Source organism: Elephas maximus, chromosome 3 (genome assembly GCF_024166365.1).
Source record: "Elephas maximus indicus isolate mEleMax1 chromosome 3, mEleMax1 primary haplotype, whole genome shotgun sequence".
In the NCBI taxonomy this organism is placed as follows: domain Eukaryota; kingdom Metazoa; phylum Chordata; class Mammalia; order Proboscidea; family Elephantidae; genus Elephas; species Elephas maximus.
The window spans coordinates 55,658,647-55,676,643 of NC_064821.1; the positions used below are offsets into that span (position 1 = coordinate 55,658,647).

Genomic DNA, 17,997 nt, shown 5'->3' on the forward strand with positions numbered 1-17,997 from the left:
CCTGGTGATCTATTTCTGAAAGCCATCGAAAACCTTATAGCTAAAAGTGATCCCATCCCATTGTGGATGGGGTCACCGTGAGTCAGGGCCAACTCTGCAGCTAACAACAATCTAATGCCACTGGTTCTTCAGTAGCGGATGACACATCACCTGCGTGCTGAAGCTGTTTGTCCAGACATGCCCAGGCATGCCTAGGCGATTAAGCCTCCTAGAATGTTACAGCTAGATCTCTATCTCTGTACATATGTATTAGACAAAAGGCTTTGTGTGAAAAATACCTTTAGACACCTAAATTCAGGTATAAAAAGGGCTCCGTGACAATGATCAGCAAAACTCTGTGCTGCCACCAGAAACCTATCGAATGTATTTCCCTCCTACTGCCTCTTTTCTTTGCCAGTTTCTGTTAAATCCTAGAAAGTACGTATCTCTTTGAGGCGTTTCTTAGTGGAGTATTATGTAATAGTCATTGAATACTTGGGGATTTTTAAATGAAAAATGCTACCCGTGGCCAAATTTCCCCAAAGCTCAAACTTCTAAGATTTTGATCATTTCTCACTAGTAGATCATAACCCAAATTCCAGAAAATGAAAAATCAGCAGTTGAAAGTTGAAAGTCAGCCTTAATAGGCGGTCCTGTTCAGTTGTGTGTGTGTGTGTGTGTGTGTGCGCGCGCGCATGCGAGAGAGAGAGAGAGAGAGAGAGAGAGCAAGAGTGAGCAAGAGCATGTGAGTAGGGAGAGAAAAAAAAGTCCTTGCTCCTGGCTCTCCAAACAGCAGTTTGAAGTCATTGTTAATGACAATAAAGGCCAGATACATTATGTGCTTACAGAAATTCTTCTCCATAAATGAATGGAAAGTCTGTTGGAAGCCAAGTTGCACCTAAGATACAAAAGCATCTATAAGAATCCCGTGTGTGTACATTAAATATTTTTTTAAAAAAGCAGTGCCTTGTAAGTGTCAGATAATGCTGTGTGGGTGTTAATTCTAGTATGTTACCACTCAAATTCACTCGTTGTAGTGAAGATCGAACCCTGACTTTGTTTCTGGGCATCTCACCCGTGATAATTTATCCCTGTAGAATGGAATTTATCTCCTGAAGTAGGTATGGGGAGGATGAGGGGCTTGGGCCTCACCGTGATTCAGTTTTGCCCCATTTGGTTTCAGATGGCAGTGCCTATAGAACTTGAACTTGAGGACGTTTTGTGCTTTCCATAGAGGGGAGTCATCCCACTGAGTAGTTGATACATAAACGGGAAAAAAGTGTTACCTCTGCTTTCTAATGATATTTCAGCTCAGGAATGCAAACGAGAACCCCATTTGCAAACAGTTTACAAAGTAGTATTTCATTTGATTCTTCAAATACTGTTATCAGGGAGATAGGGCCATGACTGTTGTCCTATTTCACCTAAGGTCAGATGGCTTAGTGACTTTGCTAATAAGATCACAGGCTACCAAGTAATTAGGCTGAGGATAAGCCCAGGGCTGTTAGCTGCTAGCGCACTGAGCCTCACGCTTTACTAAAGTGCTTCTTCAGATGAATTTAGAGGGCTGCATTATGATGTAGATTAATTTCCCACCTACTCAGAGTAGTTTGGAAATTTGGATAGTGTGCAGTCACGTGGACAGCGTCATCTCAAAACCTGCCCTTTCGCAGTTCCTTGGGGACTCTGTGTACCTCTGCCCTAGCCCTTTGTGCAGGGTTACAAGCGCGCAGTTGCATTGTCTCCCGCTTTGCTGTTGAGTTCCTGGAGTGCAGGAACTCTGATTTCTCTCTGTAGTCAGTCACGGAGCCCAGCAGACTGGTTATTTTAATAATAGTTGCAGTGCCTCAGCACTAAGATTCACACGCACCTTCGACTTCTGTAACTTTTTTCGTGTTTTTGGATATAGTTTTAGTTTGCTTAATTTAAAAAACATCTTGATACTATGTTTTCTAAATATGGCTTTAAGTGTCTTATTCACTTTATAACTTTGGAAAACATGTAATGTGTTCACCTTTATTTGTGAAAATGATACTTCCTTGGAGTTTGTATTTATGGTGATAATGAGTTAAATTAGCCTAAATGTTCCATGCCCAGTAACATTATTGGCAAGATGGCTGGCCAGTAATTTAGGCAAAGAACGTGATTCATAAGGAATGTAGAAGGATCGTCTTGAACCCAATAAACCAAGTATCATAGATTTATCATTCAGTACTGAAGCGAGAGTTCAGGATAAATGCATATAATCATTATTGATGCTTCCAGTGTTTTAATGTTAACTCTGGATGCCTTTTTTTGCTGTTAATATTTGAGGTTAGAATATCACCCAGTAGCAGGCTTTGACATATTTTTCTGAATGTTCATTCGTCCAAAAATATTTCATTGGCTGCTGTGAGCCAAGCACTGTTATAAGAGCTAGAGAATTGGTGATGAACAAGACAAAACCAGTGCTTTTATGGGTCTTGTGTTCTAGTTTTAGTGTGTTTCACTGAGCCCACCAATGGCAGTACTGTGTAGAATGAGCAAGCCATGCCTGCTTGAGAGAGCAGAAATTTCTGAGAGTGAACAAGAAGGAAAGAATTGGGCTCTGGTACTGGTGTATTTCATTTTGTACAACATACGTGTTCTTGTGTGTATATTTAACCCTGTTTTGAATGTACTGTGACAGGTCACTGAGAGAGAAGATCCACTATAATTTCCTTTACAAATTGAGGGACCCTCTTACAGTGCTTGTAACCATCCCTGAGTTGTTAGTTAGCGGGCTCGGGCAGTTTACTAAATGCCAAGTATGTGCCCAGCATTATGCTAGGAAAGTTTTCCTTAGTTAATCTTAAGAGCCCTGTTAGGAGAAGGCATCATAGTTTACAAGTGAGGAGGCTGAGTGCAGAGAGATTAACCTCTCGAGTATGTTTGAGGTGTTACCAGTATCATATAGGTCACACAGGTGGTAGAACTTTTTTCAAAACGGTGCATTTATTTCCCATGTGGTAGTATGAATGTCTTTTGGCAGAAAAATAATTATGAAAGACTTAGAAATGTGGGTATGCGGTACATTTGATACTGGTGTCCCTTATACGTTACTGCATACCACCTAAATTACCAAAGAATGACAGCGGGCTCAACCAGCACGGTCTCGTAGAAACAAAATGCTACATAGGTGATTTTAAGTGTTCTGGTAACCCATTTAAAAGTTAAAGGTGACATTAATTTTATTTTTTTTAACTCAGTATATCCGAAATATTATCACTTAAACATGTTATCACCGTGAATAAATTATTGAGGTTTTTATTTTTATTTTTTTTTAAACCTAAGTCTGTGAAATTTGGTGTGTAATTTATACTTCCAGCACATCTCAATTCAGACGAACTTCATTTCCAGCACAAGTCTAAATAATGACGACATAATGGCAAAGATTTTTAGAAGCAGGGCTTTCTGATCACCTATATATGATTTAATGCATAAGTGCCAAGGAAACAGAAGAACTAAATTTTTTTTTTTTTTTTTGACAGAGATGAGCGAAGGGCATCCTATGACTATAACCAAGATCGTACATACTACGAGAATGTTCGTACTCCAGGTACCTATCCCGAGGATTCCAGACGGGACTATCCAGCTCGAGGGAGAGAATTTTTTTCAGAATGGGAAACTTACCAAGCAGAGTACTATGACTCACGCTATTACGATGATCCTCGAGAATACAGGGATTATAGGAGTGATCCTTATGAACAAGATATTCGGGAATACACTTACAGGCAAAGGGAACGAGAAAGAGAACGTGAAAGATTTGAGTCTGACCGGGACAGAGACCATGAGAGGAGGCCAATTGAACGAAGTCAGAGTCCAGTCCACTTGAGACGTCCGCAGAGTCCTGAGGCATCTCCTTCACAGTCAGAGAGGTTGCCCAGTGATTCTGAGAGGAGGATGTATAGTCGGTCCTCAGACCGCAGTGGAAGCTGTAGTTCACTTTCCCCTCCAAGATATGAGAAACTTGACAAACCTCGTTTGGAACGCTATACAAAAAATGAAAAGACAGATAAAGAACGAACTTTTGATCATCCCGAGAGAGGGGAGAGAGAGCGACGCTTAATAAGAAAGGAAAAACTGGAAAAGGACAAAACTGACAAGCAGAAACGAAAAGGAAAAATTCATTCCCCTAGTTCCCAGTCTTCAGAAACAGACCAAGAGAATGAGAGAGAACCAAGCCCAGAAAAACCAAGGAGCTCCAATAAACTGAGCAGAGAGAAAGCTGACAAAGAAGGAATGGCAAAAAACCGCCTCGAACTCATGCCTTGTGTGGTTTTAACTCGAGTGAAAGAAAAAGAGGGGAAGGTTATTGACCACACGGCTTTTGAAAAGCTGAAAACCAAGCTTGATAATGACAGTGTAAAGTCATCTGCTCTAGATCAGAAACTTCAGGCCTCTCAGACTGAGCCTGCAAAATCTGACCTGTCTAAACTGGAATCTGTTAGAATGAAAGTGCCAAAGGAAAAGGGCCTTTCTAGCCACATAGAAGTGGTAGATAAAGAAGGCAGGCTTAAGCCCAGGAAGCACCTAAAACCAGAGCAGACTGCTGACGGGGTCAGTGCTGTAGATTTGGAGAAGCTGGAAGCTAGGAAAAGGCGTTTTGCAGATTCAAATTTGAAAGCAGAACGGCAGAAAGCAGAAGTCAAGAAAAGCAGTCCAGAGGTGGAGGAGGCTAGGGTGCTTTTAAAAAAGCAGCCTGACCTATCATCTAGAGACACCATTCTGCTAAGGGAAGGCGAGTCTGAAAGAAAGCCTGTGAGGAAAGAAATCCTTAAAAGAGAATCCAAAAAAATCAAACTGGATAGACTTAATACTGTTCCTAGCCCCAAAGACTGTCAGGAGCTTGCCAGTATTTCCGTTGGGGCTGGCTCAAGGTCCAGCTCAGACCTACAAGCAAGGCTGGGAGAACCAGCAGGTGAATCTGCAGAAAATCAAGAAATCCAAACAAAAAAACCCACTTCCTCGAAACCACAGCTCAAACAGCCACAGCTATTAGATGATCAAGGACCAGAGAGAGAGGATAGTAGGAAAAACTATTGCCATCTTCGTGATGAGACACCTGAACGTAAATCAGGCCAAGACAAACCACGTTCAGTTAGTACTGAAGAAAAAATTGGCATTGATATTGATCACACGCAGAGCTACCGAAAACAAATGGAACAGAGTCGTAGAAAACAGCAGATGGAGATGGAAATAGCCAAGTCCGAGAAGTTTGGCAGTCCTAAAAAAGATGTAGATGAATATGAGAGGCGTAGCCTTGTTCATGAGGTGGGCAAGCCCCCTCAGGATGTCACTGATGACTCTCCTCCCAGCAAAAAGAAAAGGATGGATCATGTTGATTTTGATATCTGCACCAAAAGAGAGAGGAATTACAGAAGTTCACGCCAAATCAGTGAAGATTCTGAAAGGACTGGTGGTTCTCCCAGCATCCGGCATGGTTCCTTCCAGGAAGACGATGACCCCCTTGGCTCCCCTAGGCTAACGTCAGTAAAAGGGTCCCCTAAAGTAGATGAAAAAGGTCTCCCCTATTCTAATATAACAGTCAGGGAAGAGTCCCTAAAATTTAATCCCTATGATTCTAGCAGGAGAGAACAGATGGCAGACATGGCCAAGATAAAGCTGTCTGTCTTGAATTCTGAAGACGAATTAAATCGTTGGGACTCGGGAGTGAAACAGGATGCCAGCAGATTTGATGTGAGTTTCCCAAACAGCATAATCAAGAGAGACAGCCTGCGAAAGAGGTCTGTACGAGACCTGGAACCTGGCGAGGTGCCTTCTGATTCTGATGAAGATGGTGAACACAAATCCCATTCACCCAGAGCCTCTGCGTTATATGAAAGTTCCCGGTTGTCTTTTTTATTGAGGGACAGAGAAGACAAACTTCGTGACCGAGATGAAAGACTCTCCAGTTCTTTAGAAAGGCACAAATTCTATTCTTTTGCATTGGATAAGACAATCACACCAGACACTAAGGCTTTGCTCGAAAGAGCCAAATCCCTCTCTTCATCTCGAGAAGAAAATTGGTCTTTTCTTGATTGGGACTCTCGATTTGCTAATTTTCGAAACAACAAAGATAAAGAAAAGGTGGACTCTGCTCCAAGACCGATTCCATCCTGGTACATGAAAAAGAAGAAAATTAGGACTGATTCTGAAGGAAAAATGGATGATAAAAAAGATGACCGTAAAGAAGAAGAGCAGGAAAGGCAAGAATTGTTTGCTTCTCGTTTTTTACACAGCTCGATCTTTGAACAAGATTCCAAGCGATTGCAGCATCTGGAGAGAAAAGAAGAAGAACCTGACTTCATTTCTGGTAGGTCATATGGGAGGCAGATATCTGATGGAGCAAACAGCACAACTGATTTAATTCAAGAGCCAGTTGTTCTATTTCATAGCAGATTTATGGAACTCACGCGAATGCAACAGAAAGAAAAAGAAAAAGACCAAAAGCCCAAAGAGACCGAGAAACAGGAAGATACAGAGAATCAACCCAAGACCCCAGAATCTGCTTCTGAGAATAAAGAATCAGAACTGAAAACAGCATCTTCAGTTGGGCCTGCTAGTGTCACCGTTGAAACTCCGGACTCAGCACCGTCTTCACTAGAGAAGACAGCTAGTGAGAAAACAACAGAGGTGCCTTCAGTAGCTGAAGAGAAGAGTGTAGAGTCTGCTTCGGTCCCAGAAGAGGCAAAATCTGTATCTGAACTGACTCCTGTCCCTGTGGAACAACCTGAACAAACAATCTTGCCCCCAGTAGTTGACACCGATAAAGATGCTGCTGTGACTCCATTAGTGGCTGAAGAAAGCTCATCAGCTGACCAGCTCCCCTACCTGGATGCCAAGCCTCCAACTCCTGGGGCCTCATTTTCCCAGGCAGAGATCGTTGTAGATCCAGAACCTGACAGTACCCCACCACTTAGCAAACCGACCCAGAAGGCTGAGGAAGCCAATGAGCCAAAGGCAGAACAGCCAGACTCAGCTGCTAATGTTGAGCCTCATGCAAAGCAGAAAGCTGAAGTTGTTCCTGAGGTCGAGCCTCAAGCTTCTGAAGATTTAGAGGTTGAGGCTCCAGTTGCTGCAAAAGATAAAAAGCCAAACAAAAGCAAACGTTCCAAGACCCCAGTTCAGGCAGCTGCATCAAGCATCGTGGAGAAGCCTGTCACAAGGAAGAGTGAGAGGATAGACCGGGAAAAGCTAAAGCGGTCCAATTCTCCTCGAGGAGAAGCACAGAAACTGTTAGAATTGAAGATGGAGGCAGAGAAGATTACAAGGACTGCTTCTAAAACCTCTGCTGGGGACTCTGAACACCCCGAGCCAAGTTTGCCCCTCAGCCGGACAAGGCGCCGAAATGTAAGGAGTGTTTATGCAACCATGAGTGACCATGAAAGCCGCTCTCCAGTAAAAGAACCCATAGAGCAGCCAAGACTGACCAGAAAAAGATTGGAGCGAGAACTTCAGGAAGCTGCGGCACTTCCTACAACCCCGCGAAGGGGAAGGCCTCCAAAAACACGCCGTCGAGCTGATGAAGATGAGGAGATGGAGGCAAAAGAACCTGTGGAAACACTCAAACCAGCTGAAGGTTGGAGATCCCCTCGATCTCAAAAATTAGTACCTGCTGGTGGCCCACAAGGGAAGGGAAAGGGGAAAAATGACCCGAAAGTTGATACTGTACCTGAACGTCCTGAGGCTTCCACTGAGGTGGGCTCTCAAATAAACACGAAAGAAAACAACACAAAATCCAAACCTGATAAAGAAGAAGCAGGAAATGAACAGAAACGTGACAGAAAAGAAATCGGCACAGACAAAAATCCACCTGAAACTCCCCCTGTTGAGGTGGTGGGGAAAAAAACAACCCCTGAAAAAAACTCCAAATCAAAGAGAGGACGATCTCGAAACTCTAGGTCAGCAGCGGACAGATCTGCAAACCTGAAGAATGTGGATGCTGATGCAGGTGCTAGTGCGGCTTTGGGGCTGGCAGGAGAGAAGGAAGCTGAGGTTACAGCAGTCTCTCCCGAGAAAAGTGAGAATCCCCAGAAGGAGGATAGCTCATCATGCCAGCTGAAGAGTGATCCTGTTGACCCAAACAAGGAACCAGAGAAGGAAGATGTCTCTGACGCTAAGCTCTGCCCGGAAGCAACGCAGTTAGCCAAGCAGATGGAGCTGGAGCAGGCCGTGGAAAACATTGAAAAGCTCGCAGAAACCGCAGCTGCCTCGACCTACAAGGCAGCAGCTGAAGATGCACCTGAGGGCCTCGCCAGGGAGGACAGGGACAAGCCAGCCCATCAAGCTAGTGAAACAGAACTTGCCGCGGCCATCGGCTCCATCATCAATGACATTTCTGGGGAGCCAGAAAACTTCACAGCACCTCCCACGTACCCCGCGGAGTCTCAAGGAGATGTCCAGCCCCATCATCAAGGCCTGCAGCCTGCTGAGGAAGGAATGGAGCCTGAGACAGATGAGGCCGTGTCTGGCATCTTGGAGACTGAGGCTGCTACAGAATCTTCTGGGCCACCTGCCAGTGCTCCTGACACCTCAGCAGGCCCAGCAGACACCAAGGAAGCCAGAGGGGATGGCAGTGAACCCTCCCACCCAGTGCAGGAAGCCAGAGGGGCCAAAGAAGCAGAAGTTGCTCGGAAAGACAAAGGGCGCCAGAAGACAACTCGATCGCGCCGCAAACGGAATACAAGCAAGAAAACAGGGCCTGTGGCAGAGCCCCATACCTCCGAACCTGACCAGGCTCAAAGCAAGAGTCCAGCTGTGAACGAGGGGGCGACGGTACAGGCCCCAGAAACTCCACAGGAAGAAAAGCCCCACTCCACTCCTCCTGAGTCGTGTACTTCTGATCCAAGCAAGACTCCACCCAGGGAGAATGTCTCCCAGGAGAGCAGAGTCGAAGAAAAGACACCAACCAAAGGGCCAGCACCCCCAGACCTATCTTCCCCTTCTCAGCAGGTACCAGGGGATGATGACCATCAAGCCAGATTCAAGGTACATTCAATTATTGAAAGTGACCCAGTAACCCCACCCAGCGACTCCAGCATACTCACACCCACAATTCCTTCTGTAGCTGTAACAAAGCTCCCAGCCCCTGTCACCTCTGGTGGTATCTCGCATCAGAGTCCCCCTCCTCCTAAGGTGACAGAGTGGATCACAAGGCAGGAGGAGCCACGAGCTCAGTCCACACCATCTCCAGCTCTTCCCCCAGACACAAAAGCCTCTGACATTGACACCAGCTCCAGTACGCTGAGGAAGATCCTCATGGACCCCAAATACGTGTCTGCCACAGGTGTCACTTCCACGAGTGTCACAACCTCCATTGCAGAGCCTGTCAGTGCCACCCCCTGTCTGCATGAGGCACCGCCCCCTCCAGTTGAACCTAAAAAGCCTCTCTTAGAGGAAAAACCAGCCGCTCCAGTAGCCAACACCTCTGACACACAACAAACCTCAGAGGTTCCAGTAGCCACTGACAAAGAAAAGACGGCTCCAGTTATCGCTCCCAAAATTACTTCTGTCATTAGCCGGATGCCTGTCAGCATTGACTTGGAGAATTCGCAGAAGATAACTCTGGCAAAGCCTGCTCCTCAGACTCTGACTGGCCTGGTGAGTGCCCTCACGGGCCTGGTGAACGTCTCACTGGTCCCAGTAAATGCCCTGACTGGCCCAGTGAATGCTCTGAAAGGGCCTATGAAGGGCTCAGTGACAACACTGAAGGGTCTGGTGAACACTCCTGCAGGACCTGTGAATGTCCTCAAAGGGCCGGTAAATGTCCTGACGGGGCCCGTGAATGTTCTTACCGCTCCGGTGAATGCCACTGTGGGCACAGTGAACGCTACCCCAGGTGTGGTGAACACTGCCACAGGCACTGTGAACGCCGCCACGGGTCCCTTGAATGCTGTCACAGGTGCAGTGACTGTCACAGCCGGGGCGGTGACTGCAGCATCTGGTGGTGTGACTGCCACAACAGGTGCAGTGACCATGGCAGCAGGGGCAGTGATTGCACCATCGGCAAAATGCAAACAGAGATCGAGCACTAACGAAAACAGCCGGTTCCACCCGGGATCGATGTCTGTGATTGACGATCGTCCGGCTGACACTGGCTCTGGTGCTGGGCTGCGTGTGAACACCTCAGAAGGGGTTGTCCTCCTGAGCTATTCAGGGCAGAAGACTGAAGGCCCCCAGCGGATCAGCGCCAAGATCAGTCAGATCCCCCCAGCAAGTGCAATGGACATTGAGTTTCAACAGTCGGTGTCCAAGTCCCAGGTCAAACCTGACTCTGTCACACCATCTCAGCCTCCGCCCAAAGGCCCTCAAGCACCTTCAGGCTATGCGAATGTGGCCACCCACTCTACTCTGGTTCTGACTGCCCAGACGTATAACGCATCTCCCGTGATTTCATCTGTTAAGGCCGATCGCCCATCCTTAGAGAAGCCTGAGCCCATTCACCTCTCCGTGTCCACACCTGTCACCCAAGGTGGCACAGTGAAGGTGCTCACCCAGGGCATAAACACACCCCCAGTGCTGGTTCACAACCAGCTGGTCCTCACCCCAAGCATAGTCACCACTAATAAAAAGCTTGCTGACCCTGTGACCCTCAAAATAGAGACCAAGGTCCTTCAGCCGGCTAGCCTGGGGTCAACTCTCACTCCCCACCACCCGCCTGCTCTGCCCAGCAAACTGCCCGCAGAAGTGAACCACATAAACCCAGGGCCCAACGCCCCAACAGACCGAACAGTCTCCCATTTGGCAGTCACGAAGCCAGACGCACATCCTCCTCGACCGAGCGGGCCTGCTCCATCCCCGTTCCCGAGGGCTTGTCACCCCAGCAGCACTGGATCCACAGCCCTCTCCACCAACGCCACAGTCATGCTGGCAGCGGGCATTCCTGTGCCGCAGTTCATCTCCAGCATACACCCCGAGCAGTCCGTCATCATGCCTCCCCACAGCATCACCCAGACTGTGTCCCTCAGCCACTTGTCGCAGGGCGAGGTGAGAATGAACACACCCACGCTGCCCAGCATCACCTACAGCATCCGGCCTGAGAAGCTCCACTCTCCCCGGGCCCCCCTGCAGCCCCAGCAGATAGAGGTCAGGGCCCCACAGCGAGCGGGCACGCCCCAGCCAGCCCCGGCAAGTGTGCCTGCTCTGGCCTCCCAGCACCCTCCCGAGGAAGAGGTGCACTATCACCTCCCTGTTGCCCGAGCCTCAGCCCCTGTGCAGTCAGAGGTGCTGGTCATGCAGTCTGAGTACCGGCTGCACCCGTACACAGTGCCACGGGACGTGAGGATCATGGTGCATCCCCACGTGACGGCGGTCAGCGAGCAGCCCAGGGCTGCAGAGGGCGTGGTGAAGGTGCCGCCAGCCACCAAGGCCCCTCCACAGCCAGGGAAGGAAGCTGCCAAGACGACCGATGCCAAAGCAGCGCCTGCCTCCCATGGTGAAGCCCGCATCCTCACAGTCACCCCCAGCAACCAGCTGCAGGGGCTGCCGCTGACCCCTCCTGTGGTGGTGACCCACGGCGTGCAGATTGTGCACTCGAGCGGGGAGTTGTTTCAGGAGTACAGGTACGGTGACATCCGGGCCTACCATGCGCCCACTCAGCTCGCTCACGCTCAGTTTCCTGCGGCCTCCACGATTGGCCCAGCTTCCCGGACCAAGACACCTGCTCAGGTGAGAAAGCCGAGTCTCCTGTATGTGGAGATGTGTACATGGGGGCTCAGAGGGGTTGGAGCAACGGTGTGTTAAGAGTCTGCCTTTCAGTCGAGAGGGTGGTTGGGGTACAAGTGTGCTCAGATGTTCCCTGAAACATTTTGACCTTTTTGTGGGACTCAAGGCACAGGAACTTCTAGAATTTCAGGTCAGATCCCACCACAGAGCACTCAGGGCATGGGGAAGGAACTCTTCGGGAATAGTTGACATAGGTGGCTTCTGCCCACAGTGGTGGGAAGGGACTAGGTGACCACTTCTTACCTGAGCCCTCAATCATGAAGCCCTGAGAGTATCACCTATAGGAGACTCCTATATCTCATAGCATCTGAGCCTCTCCCCGTGACCTTTAGGGGCCAGGTCTTTGTGCACAACAGACTCTGACTGTCCCTTTGTCTTCTTTCCTGACTCCCAGGGCACTCCACCTGAAGGGGAACCCTTGCAGCCCACTCAGCCTGCCCCGTCAGCCACACAGCCAACTCCGCCCACTGCATCCACACAGCCTGCCCAGCCTGTGCAGCCTGCCCAGCTCAGCCAGCCCAGCCAACCACTGAGCAGCAAAATGCCTCAGGTCTCCCAGGAGGCGAAGGGGACCCAGACAGGAGTTGTCGAGCAGCCTCGCCTCACAACCGTACCTACCAACAGGCCACCTGAGCCTCATGCCCAGGTTCAGAGACCCCAGGTGGAAACAGGCCAGACTTCTCACCCTTCTCCCGTGTCTGTCTCCGTGAAGCCTGACCTCCCGGCCCCTCTCCCAGCTCAGGCTACTCCAAAGCAGCCGTTGTTCGTCCCTACGACCTCTGGCCCCAGCACCCCACCAGGACTGGCTCTGCCACATCCGGAAGCCCAGCCCACCCCCAAACAAGATTCCTCTCCACGCTTGACTTCCCAGAGAGCTGTGGACATGGTTCAACTTCTGAAGGTAAGTGTGGCCAGGGGCCTCCCAAGCTTTGCACGTGCTAATGTCCTAAGATGCTGTGGTTGACAGACCAGCAAGCTGCAACCGAGGCCCATGCCCAGCCTGGCTCAGTTCTCTGGCCATGCACTCACTTCCTGTTTGTTTCCTTTGAGCAGAAGTACCCCATCGTGTGGCAGGGCCTACTGGCCCTCAAGAATGACACAGCTGCTGTGCAGCTGCACTTTGTCTCTGGCAACAATGTCCTGGCCCATCGGTCCCTCCCTCTCTCTGAAGGGGGCCCCCCCTTGAGGATCGCCCAGAGGATGCGGCTGGAGGCCTCACAACTTGAAGGCGTTGCCCGGAGGATGACGGTAAGACGTAGGCCCCAGGTGAACCACTGCTGAGAGCAGCAGTTGGCAGCACCACAGCTACCCACCTGCCCATGGGAAAGGAAGGCATAGGGGCCCCCGGCAGCCCTGGTGGTCATGAGACATGGTTAATGGTATTGTTGAAGAGGACAGGGAAGGGCGTGCTCCATCTTCCTTCAGGGTCGTAAAAGGTCTCTAGGCCCCAAAACAAGGCTTTTTTCACTCAGGGTAGATTTCTGACTCATGGATCCCCTACAGGGCAGAGGACACCTGCCCCATAGGGTTTCCAAGGCTGTAATCCTTACGAAAGCAGACCGACCGCCACTTCTTCCTCCCGTGGAGCAGCTGGTGGGTTTGAACTGCCGACCTCTTGATTTGCAGCCGAGTGCTTAACCACTGTGCCACCAGGGCTCTGACTTGATGGCAGTGGGTTTGGCTTTCTTTTTGGAGGTGGGTTTAAAGGCATCTCAGAGGTGGGAGCTTTTGAAGACTCCACAATCAAATAACCCGGGTCGGACAGGCCTCCCCGCACGGGCTCTGGCCGCTGACGGCTGGCCTCTCTGCCCAGGTGGAGACGGATTACTGCCTGCTGCTGGCTCTGCCCTGCGGCCGTGACCAAGAGGACGTCGTCAACCAGACCGAGTCCCTCAAGGCCGCCTTCATCACATACCTGCAGGCTAAGCAGGCAGCAGGGATCATCAATGTTCCTAACCCTGGCTCCAACCAGGTCAGCGGGCGTCCTCCCTCTGCACGCAGCAGCGCGCACTCGGGCTGGGCACAGTCTGCTTGGGAAACTCTCTGTACTGGGCCCCTTGAAGGAGAGTGGTAGTGGGGAGGGGGGTGGCGTGAAGACAGGGCATCATCCCATTTGTCTCTCGTCCCTTTCTCCAGCCCGCCTATGTGCTGCAGATCTTCCCGCCCTGCGAGTTCTCTGAGAGTCACCTGTCCCGTCTGGCCCCTGACCTCCTTGCCAGCATCTCCAACATTTCTCCTCACCTCATGATTGTCATTGCCTCCGTGTGAGCCACCAAACGGTCACCACCTCGGTGTATTTTCCCGAGGCGCTGCAGCAAAAAATAAACACAGGACAACCCAGCCAAGTGGAGGAAGCTGCCGAAAGGGACAGACTCCACTGCCAGACGGCCAGCCTCCCGCTCGCCCGCCCGGCTCCCGTCAGCCAGACCTTCTTCGGGCAGTGGTGCTGCTACCTTGTATGTTTACATGATGCTTTAGCCCAAGGACAGACCACGAAACGATGGACTCGCAGACACCTTGGGGCTGGGTCTCTCTCCTCTTTGGAGAAAAGGAACAGGGCAGTGGAATTTTTTTTTTTTGTTTTTAAGAAACAAGAAAATGGAACTGCCTTTGCACTAAATTAGTGACTTGGACTTTGCACAGTGAAGACAGGCTGTGACTCTCTGGATGTTTGGTGTACGTGAACACACATTGCAGACTCACGCAGGACTTCCAACTTCTGCTGGAACCTTGGGGTCGAGGAACATTTCATTGGGTTTTTTGGTCCCCGCTCCTTCCTTCCCATGCTCATTTGGATGTCACCTTTCTTCATTCTCTGCCGCCACCATCTGTGAGGCACCTGGATGTACAGTTTACACTTGCAAAGGGCAAACAGAAGGATAGCTCATTTTCTTTCTTGGTGGGATATGCAGAACTCGGGATGTGTGTATATATAAATATATAATATATATAAATATATATAATACTGACTTAAAAAATCAAATTTCCCCGACATACATTTTTTTTAATCTGTGCCAAAAATGTGTTTTCAGAAAAAATCTTATTTTCATACTCAGACTTTGTATTGTCACTCATTTGTACAAGTGCGCTTCGTCACAGCACAGGCCTGCCCTGTGACGTGGAAGTGTCACTCAGCACCTGTAAAAAGACTGGCTGGTCTCCTCCTTTACCTGGACCTCCCCCAACTTCCTAACACTTATTAATTTATGAAACTGTTTTTCTCAGCGCAGTTTTGTTTTGTGTGTCCATTGGATTACAAACTTTATTAAAAAATACAAAACATGTCAAGTATGAGTGTGATTGTCACTTGGGTCTCGCTCTGCTTGTCTCAAATCCCCCCCGCGCTGTCCCCATCTCTCCCCCCACGTCTGTACATGGGACCTGCTGCTTTTCTGCCCTTTCATCTGTCCTCCCCGAAGACTGATGGCTCTCGCACAAAGAAATGTCTCTCACAGATGCTGAACTTGAACCATTTTTCACTGTTGTGGTGTAAATGATTTTTGAAACTAAAAGGTTCTGATTGGCTCTTAGGTAATGCTGAAGGCACTTCAAATTGGTTACAGACTAAACTACCCCCACACAAACGCCACACCTCTTATTCACGCTTTGGTTTCTTGTCTCTTGCCCCTTCCCTTCTCCCAGAGCAGCGGGCAGAGCTTGGCCTGCTGTGCTCCTTGGGGTGCAGGTAATCCTGTACCTGCCTCTGGACAGGAGGCAGGAGCGGGTAGGAAAGGCTCCCCTCTGCTAGAACCACTACAAGCTGGGGAGGTGGGAGGGCAGGGAAGTGGGGGCTACTCAACAGTATCCAGTGGGGCTCCTACAAATAGACACACTTCCAGCGCAAGAAGATGGTTTATCTCTGAGTGAGGTGTTACAGCTGCTGGGGGCAAACTGTAGGAAAACGGGGGCAGAAATGGATCTCGCTGCTGACAGAGCAGAAATGAGCCCCCAAAGGAGCCGCTCCACTGGCCCCTGCTGGCTGGTCCTAGTAACGGCGCTGTGGTCCTTATCTCCCGTCAGAGCTCCTAGCTGCTCATAGCTGGCCCTCCAGGGGACCCAGCCTGGCTATAGACACTCCATTGATTTAGGGCAAGTAAATGCTCCCAAAAAGCTGGTGCAGCCAAGTGCAGAAAAGCCCTCCTGCCTCCCCAGGCCCACGGGACTGGGCCGGCATCTGCTGGGCCTTGCTCTCTGCTTGCCTTGGTGCTCTGAACAGGCCCTGAGCTGAGCCTGCCAGAAGCGGCCTTAGGGCTGGGGTCTCGCTGGGTTGCCTGGGTCCTGGCGAGGCCCTGCTGGCCCCTTCTCCCAGTTTTTCAACCCCGTAAGCCTAGCGGGGGCAAGGTCAAAGCTCTGCTCCATGGGGGCGAGAGAAGGTCGGATCCTAAAGTTGAACAGATGAGACACCTCCCAAGAGGAGCCTGTGCGGGCTATGTGGCACCTTGGTCTCTCTGCCCTTATGTGCTGCCCACACCCAAACTCAGGAAAGCAGGTTCTAGACAGGTCCACAGGAGGAACAGCCGGGCTTTTCCAAGAAGCAGGTCTGTTGGCTGGGTAGCTCTTCCATGGCATCAGCCATAGCTGCCAGCTCTCCAGCTACCCCCCTTTCCCACCACAGGGAGCTCTAGGCAGCATTAGAAAATAATCAAATTTATTCTCTAGGAAGCCGAGCCACCCTTTTCAGTTCGGGACTGCAGGTGGGGTCTCTGCTAGAGCAGGTGGGCCCTCAGCCCCATCCCGAGGGCGGAAGAGCAGCTCCCCGGCCTGCAGCACCTGCCCGGCGGGCCACGTGCCGCCTGGTCCATACTGCTGGTAGAAGTCCGTGTCCGCCTGGAACATGACCAGGGCCTGGGCCGTGTGGATCCGCACGTGCTGGGCCAGGCTGTTAGCATCCAGGAACTTCTCCCCACAGGAGTCACAGGCGTAGAGAATCTGGGTGTTGGGGTCTATAGGAGGTGGGGCCTCAGTTAGCAAAGAAGGGCCCTTAGGGTCTGCCAGCTTTCACACCCTGGGCAGCCCCTCTCACCTGCTTCCTGTACTTGCTTCACAGCTTTGGTGATCTCGGCTTTAAGTGCTTCTGTCTCATCAGCTGTCACTGCAGCCCCCACCGGTACCACTGTGGGCAGAATTGGCAGCGCCTAAGGCCAAAGGCACCTGCCCATCTTTGCCACCCCGGAGGCAAGTGGCCTGTGACCGCCCTCTGCTGCCCACAGCCCGCACCTGTAAGCTGAGTGACGGCCGTTGCTGCCAGTGCTTCGGTGGCCAGCGTGACCATGTCATCAACTGTGACCACGCTGACCTCTCCACCCTCCTCTGGCTCCAGGATTTTGATGCCTGCCTTGCCCTGGTGCACAGTCTTCACGTGGGAACGCAGGTTGTCCACCCGGTTGAAGCCACGACCACATTTGTCACAAAGGTAAGGCTTCTCTCCTGGGGAGTAGGCAAGGTTATCTCCTGTCTTTTGGGATAGAGTAGTTGGGGATGGGGGTGGGAGGACCTCACTGTGCCTCAGCTTCCCCAGCAGCCCCGTCTTTTCCAGGAGGTACTCGGGGGCAGCCGCCAGAGCTGCACAGAGCCTCCAATGGCACCTGCACCTTCTGAGGCTCCAAGAAAACGGGGTGAGGTCCTCGTTAGAACTGAACTGCCTTCAGGGCCACCTGCAGCAAGTGCCAGCACCCAAGGCTATGATGAGAGCAGGGCTGGGCAGGGGCACAAGCAGAGGAGTACAGCTCACCAGTGTGGATGATGATGTGCTTGGACAGGTCCCCCACGTTGACGAAGGCTTTGCTGCACACGCTGCACTTGTGGGGGCGGATATTGTCATGGTGGCGAATGTGATTGGCCAGCTGGCTGGACTGGACAAATCTGTAGGGTCACAGAGGGAGGGGCTGGCACTGAACTGCCTGCACCCGGGACAGGAGGAGCTGAGCTGGGGCCTCCTGCCTCGTCTTCTAGGTTGGAGAAGACCCCCCAGACCTAAGCTTGGGGCTTGGGCAGCAGCTTGCTGGTTCCCCACCAAGCCCTCAGTGTATTTCTGACCCCCTTCAAGGTACAGAGCCTGGGCGCCAGAGCCCCGGGCCTGGGGGTGGGGCAGGACCTCTTGCCGCAGCGCTCGCAGACGTAGGGCTTCTCGCCAGTGTGCTGGCGCACGTGGGCGATGAGGGAGCTGGCCTGGGTGAAGGCCTTGCCACACATCACGCACTGGCACGGCTTCTCACCTGGGGGCGGGAGGGGCAGGAGAAGGTGTTGGCGCCTACTTCTCCTTTGCGTCCCCAA

The 17,997-nt window shown here is 50.8% G+C and overlaps 2 protein-coding genes across 5 annotated transcripts in view; one reads left to right on the forward strand and one right to left on the reverse strand.

The window, feature by feature from the left end:
• The window catches only part of SPEN (spen family transcriptional repressor), a 97,698-nt gene extending 82,670 nt beyond the window's left edge, over positions 1 to 15,028 (forward strand). For both annotated transcript variants that reach the window (XM_049878011.1, XM_049878012.1), the window contains exons 11-15: positions 3,489 to 11,667; positions 12,119 to 12,625; positions 12,778 to 12,972; positions 13,538 to 13,696; positions 13,861 to 15,028. In XM_049878011.1, the coding sequence (XP_049733968.1) occupies positions 3,489 to 11,667; positions 12,119 to 12,625; positions 12,778 to 12,972; positions 13,538 to 13,696; positions 13,861 to 13,992 (9,172 nt within the window). In that variant the 3' untranslated portion in view covers positions 13,993 to 15,028. The remainder of the gene's footprint in view (positions 1 to 3,488; positions 11,668 to 12,118; positions 12,626 to 12,777; positions 12,973 to 13,537; positions 13,697 to 13,860) is intronic.
• A 61-nt stretch (positions 15,029 to 15,089) lies between these two features.
• Positions 15,090 to 17,997, reverse strand: part of ZBTB17 (zinc finger and BTB domain containing 17) — a 40,658-nt gene continuing 37,750 nt past the window's right edge. For all 3 annotated transcript variants that reach the window (XM_049878014.1, XM_049878013.1, XM_049878016.1), the window contains 5 exons: positions 17,819 to 17,939; positions 17,456 to 17,586; positions 16,942 to 17,151; positions 16,748 to 16,837; positions 15,090 to 16,667 (listed from right to left, as the gene is read on the reverse strand). In XM_049878014.1, coding sequence (XP_049733971.1) covers positions 16,402 to 16,667; positions 16,748 to 16,837; positions 16,942 to 17,151; positions 17,456 to 17,586; positions 17,819 to 17,939 — 818 coding nt within the window. In that variant the 3' untranslated portion in view covers positions 15,090 to 16,401. The remainder of the gene's footprint in view (positions 16,668 to 16,747; positions 16,838 to 16,941; positions 17,152 to 17,455; positions 17,587 to 17,818; positions 17,940 to 17,997) is intronic.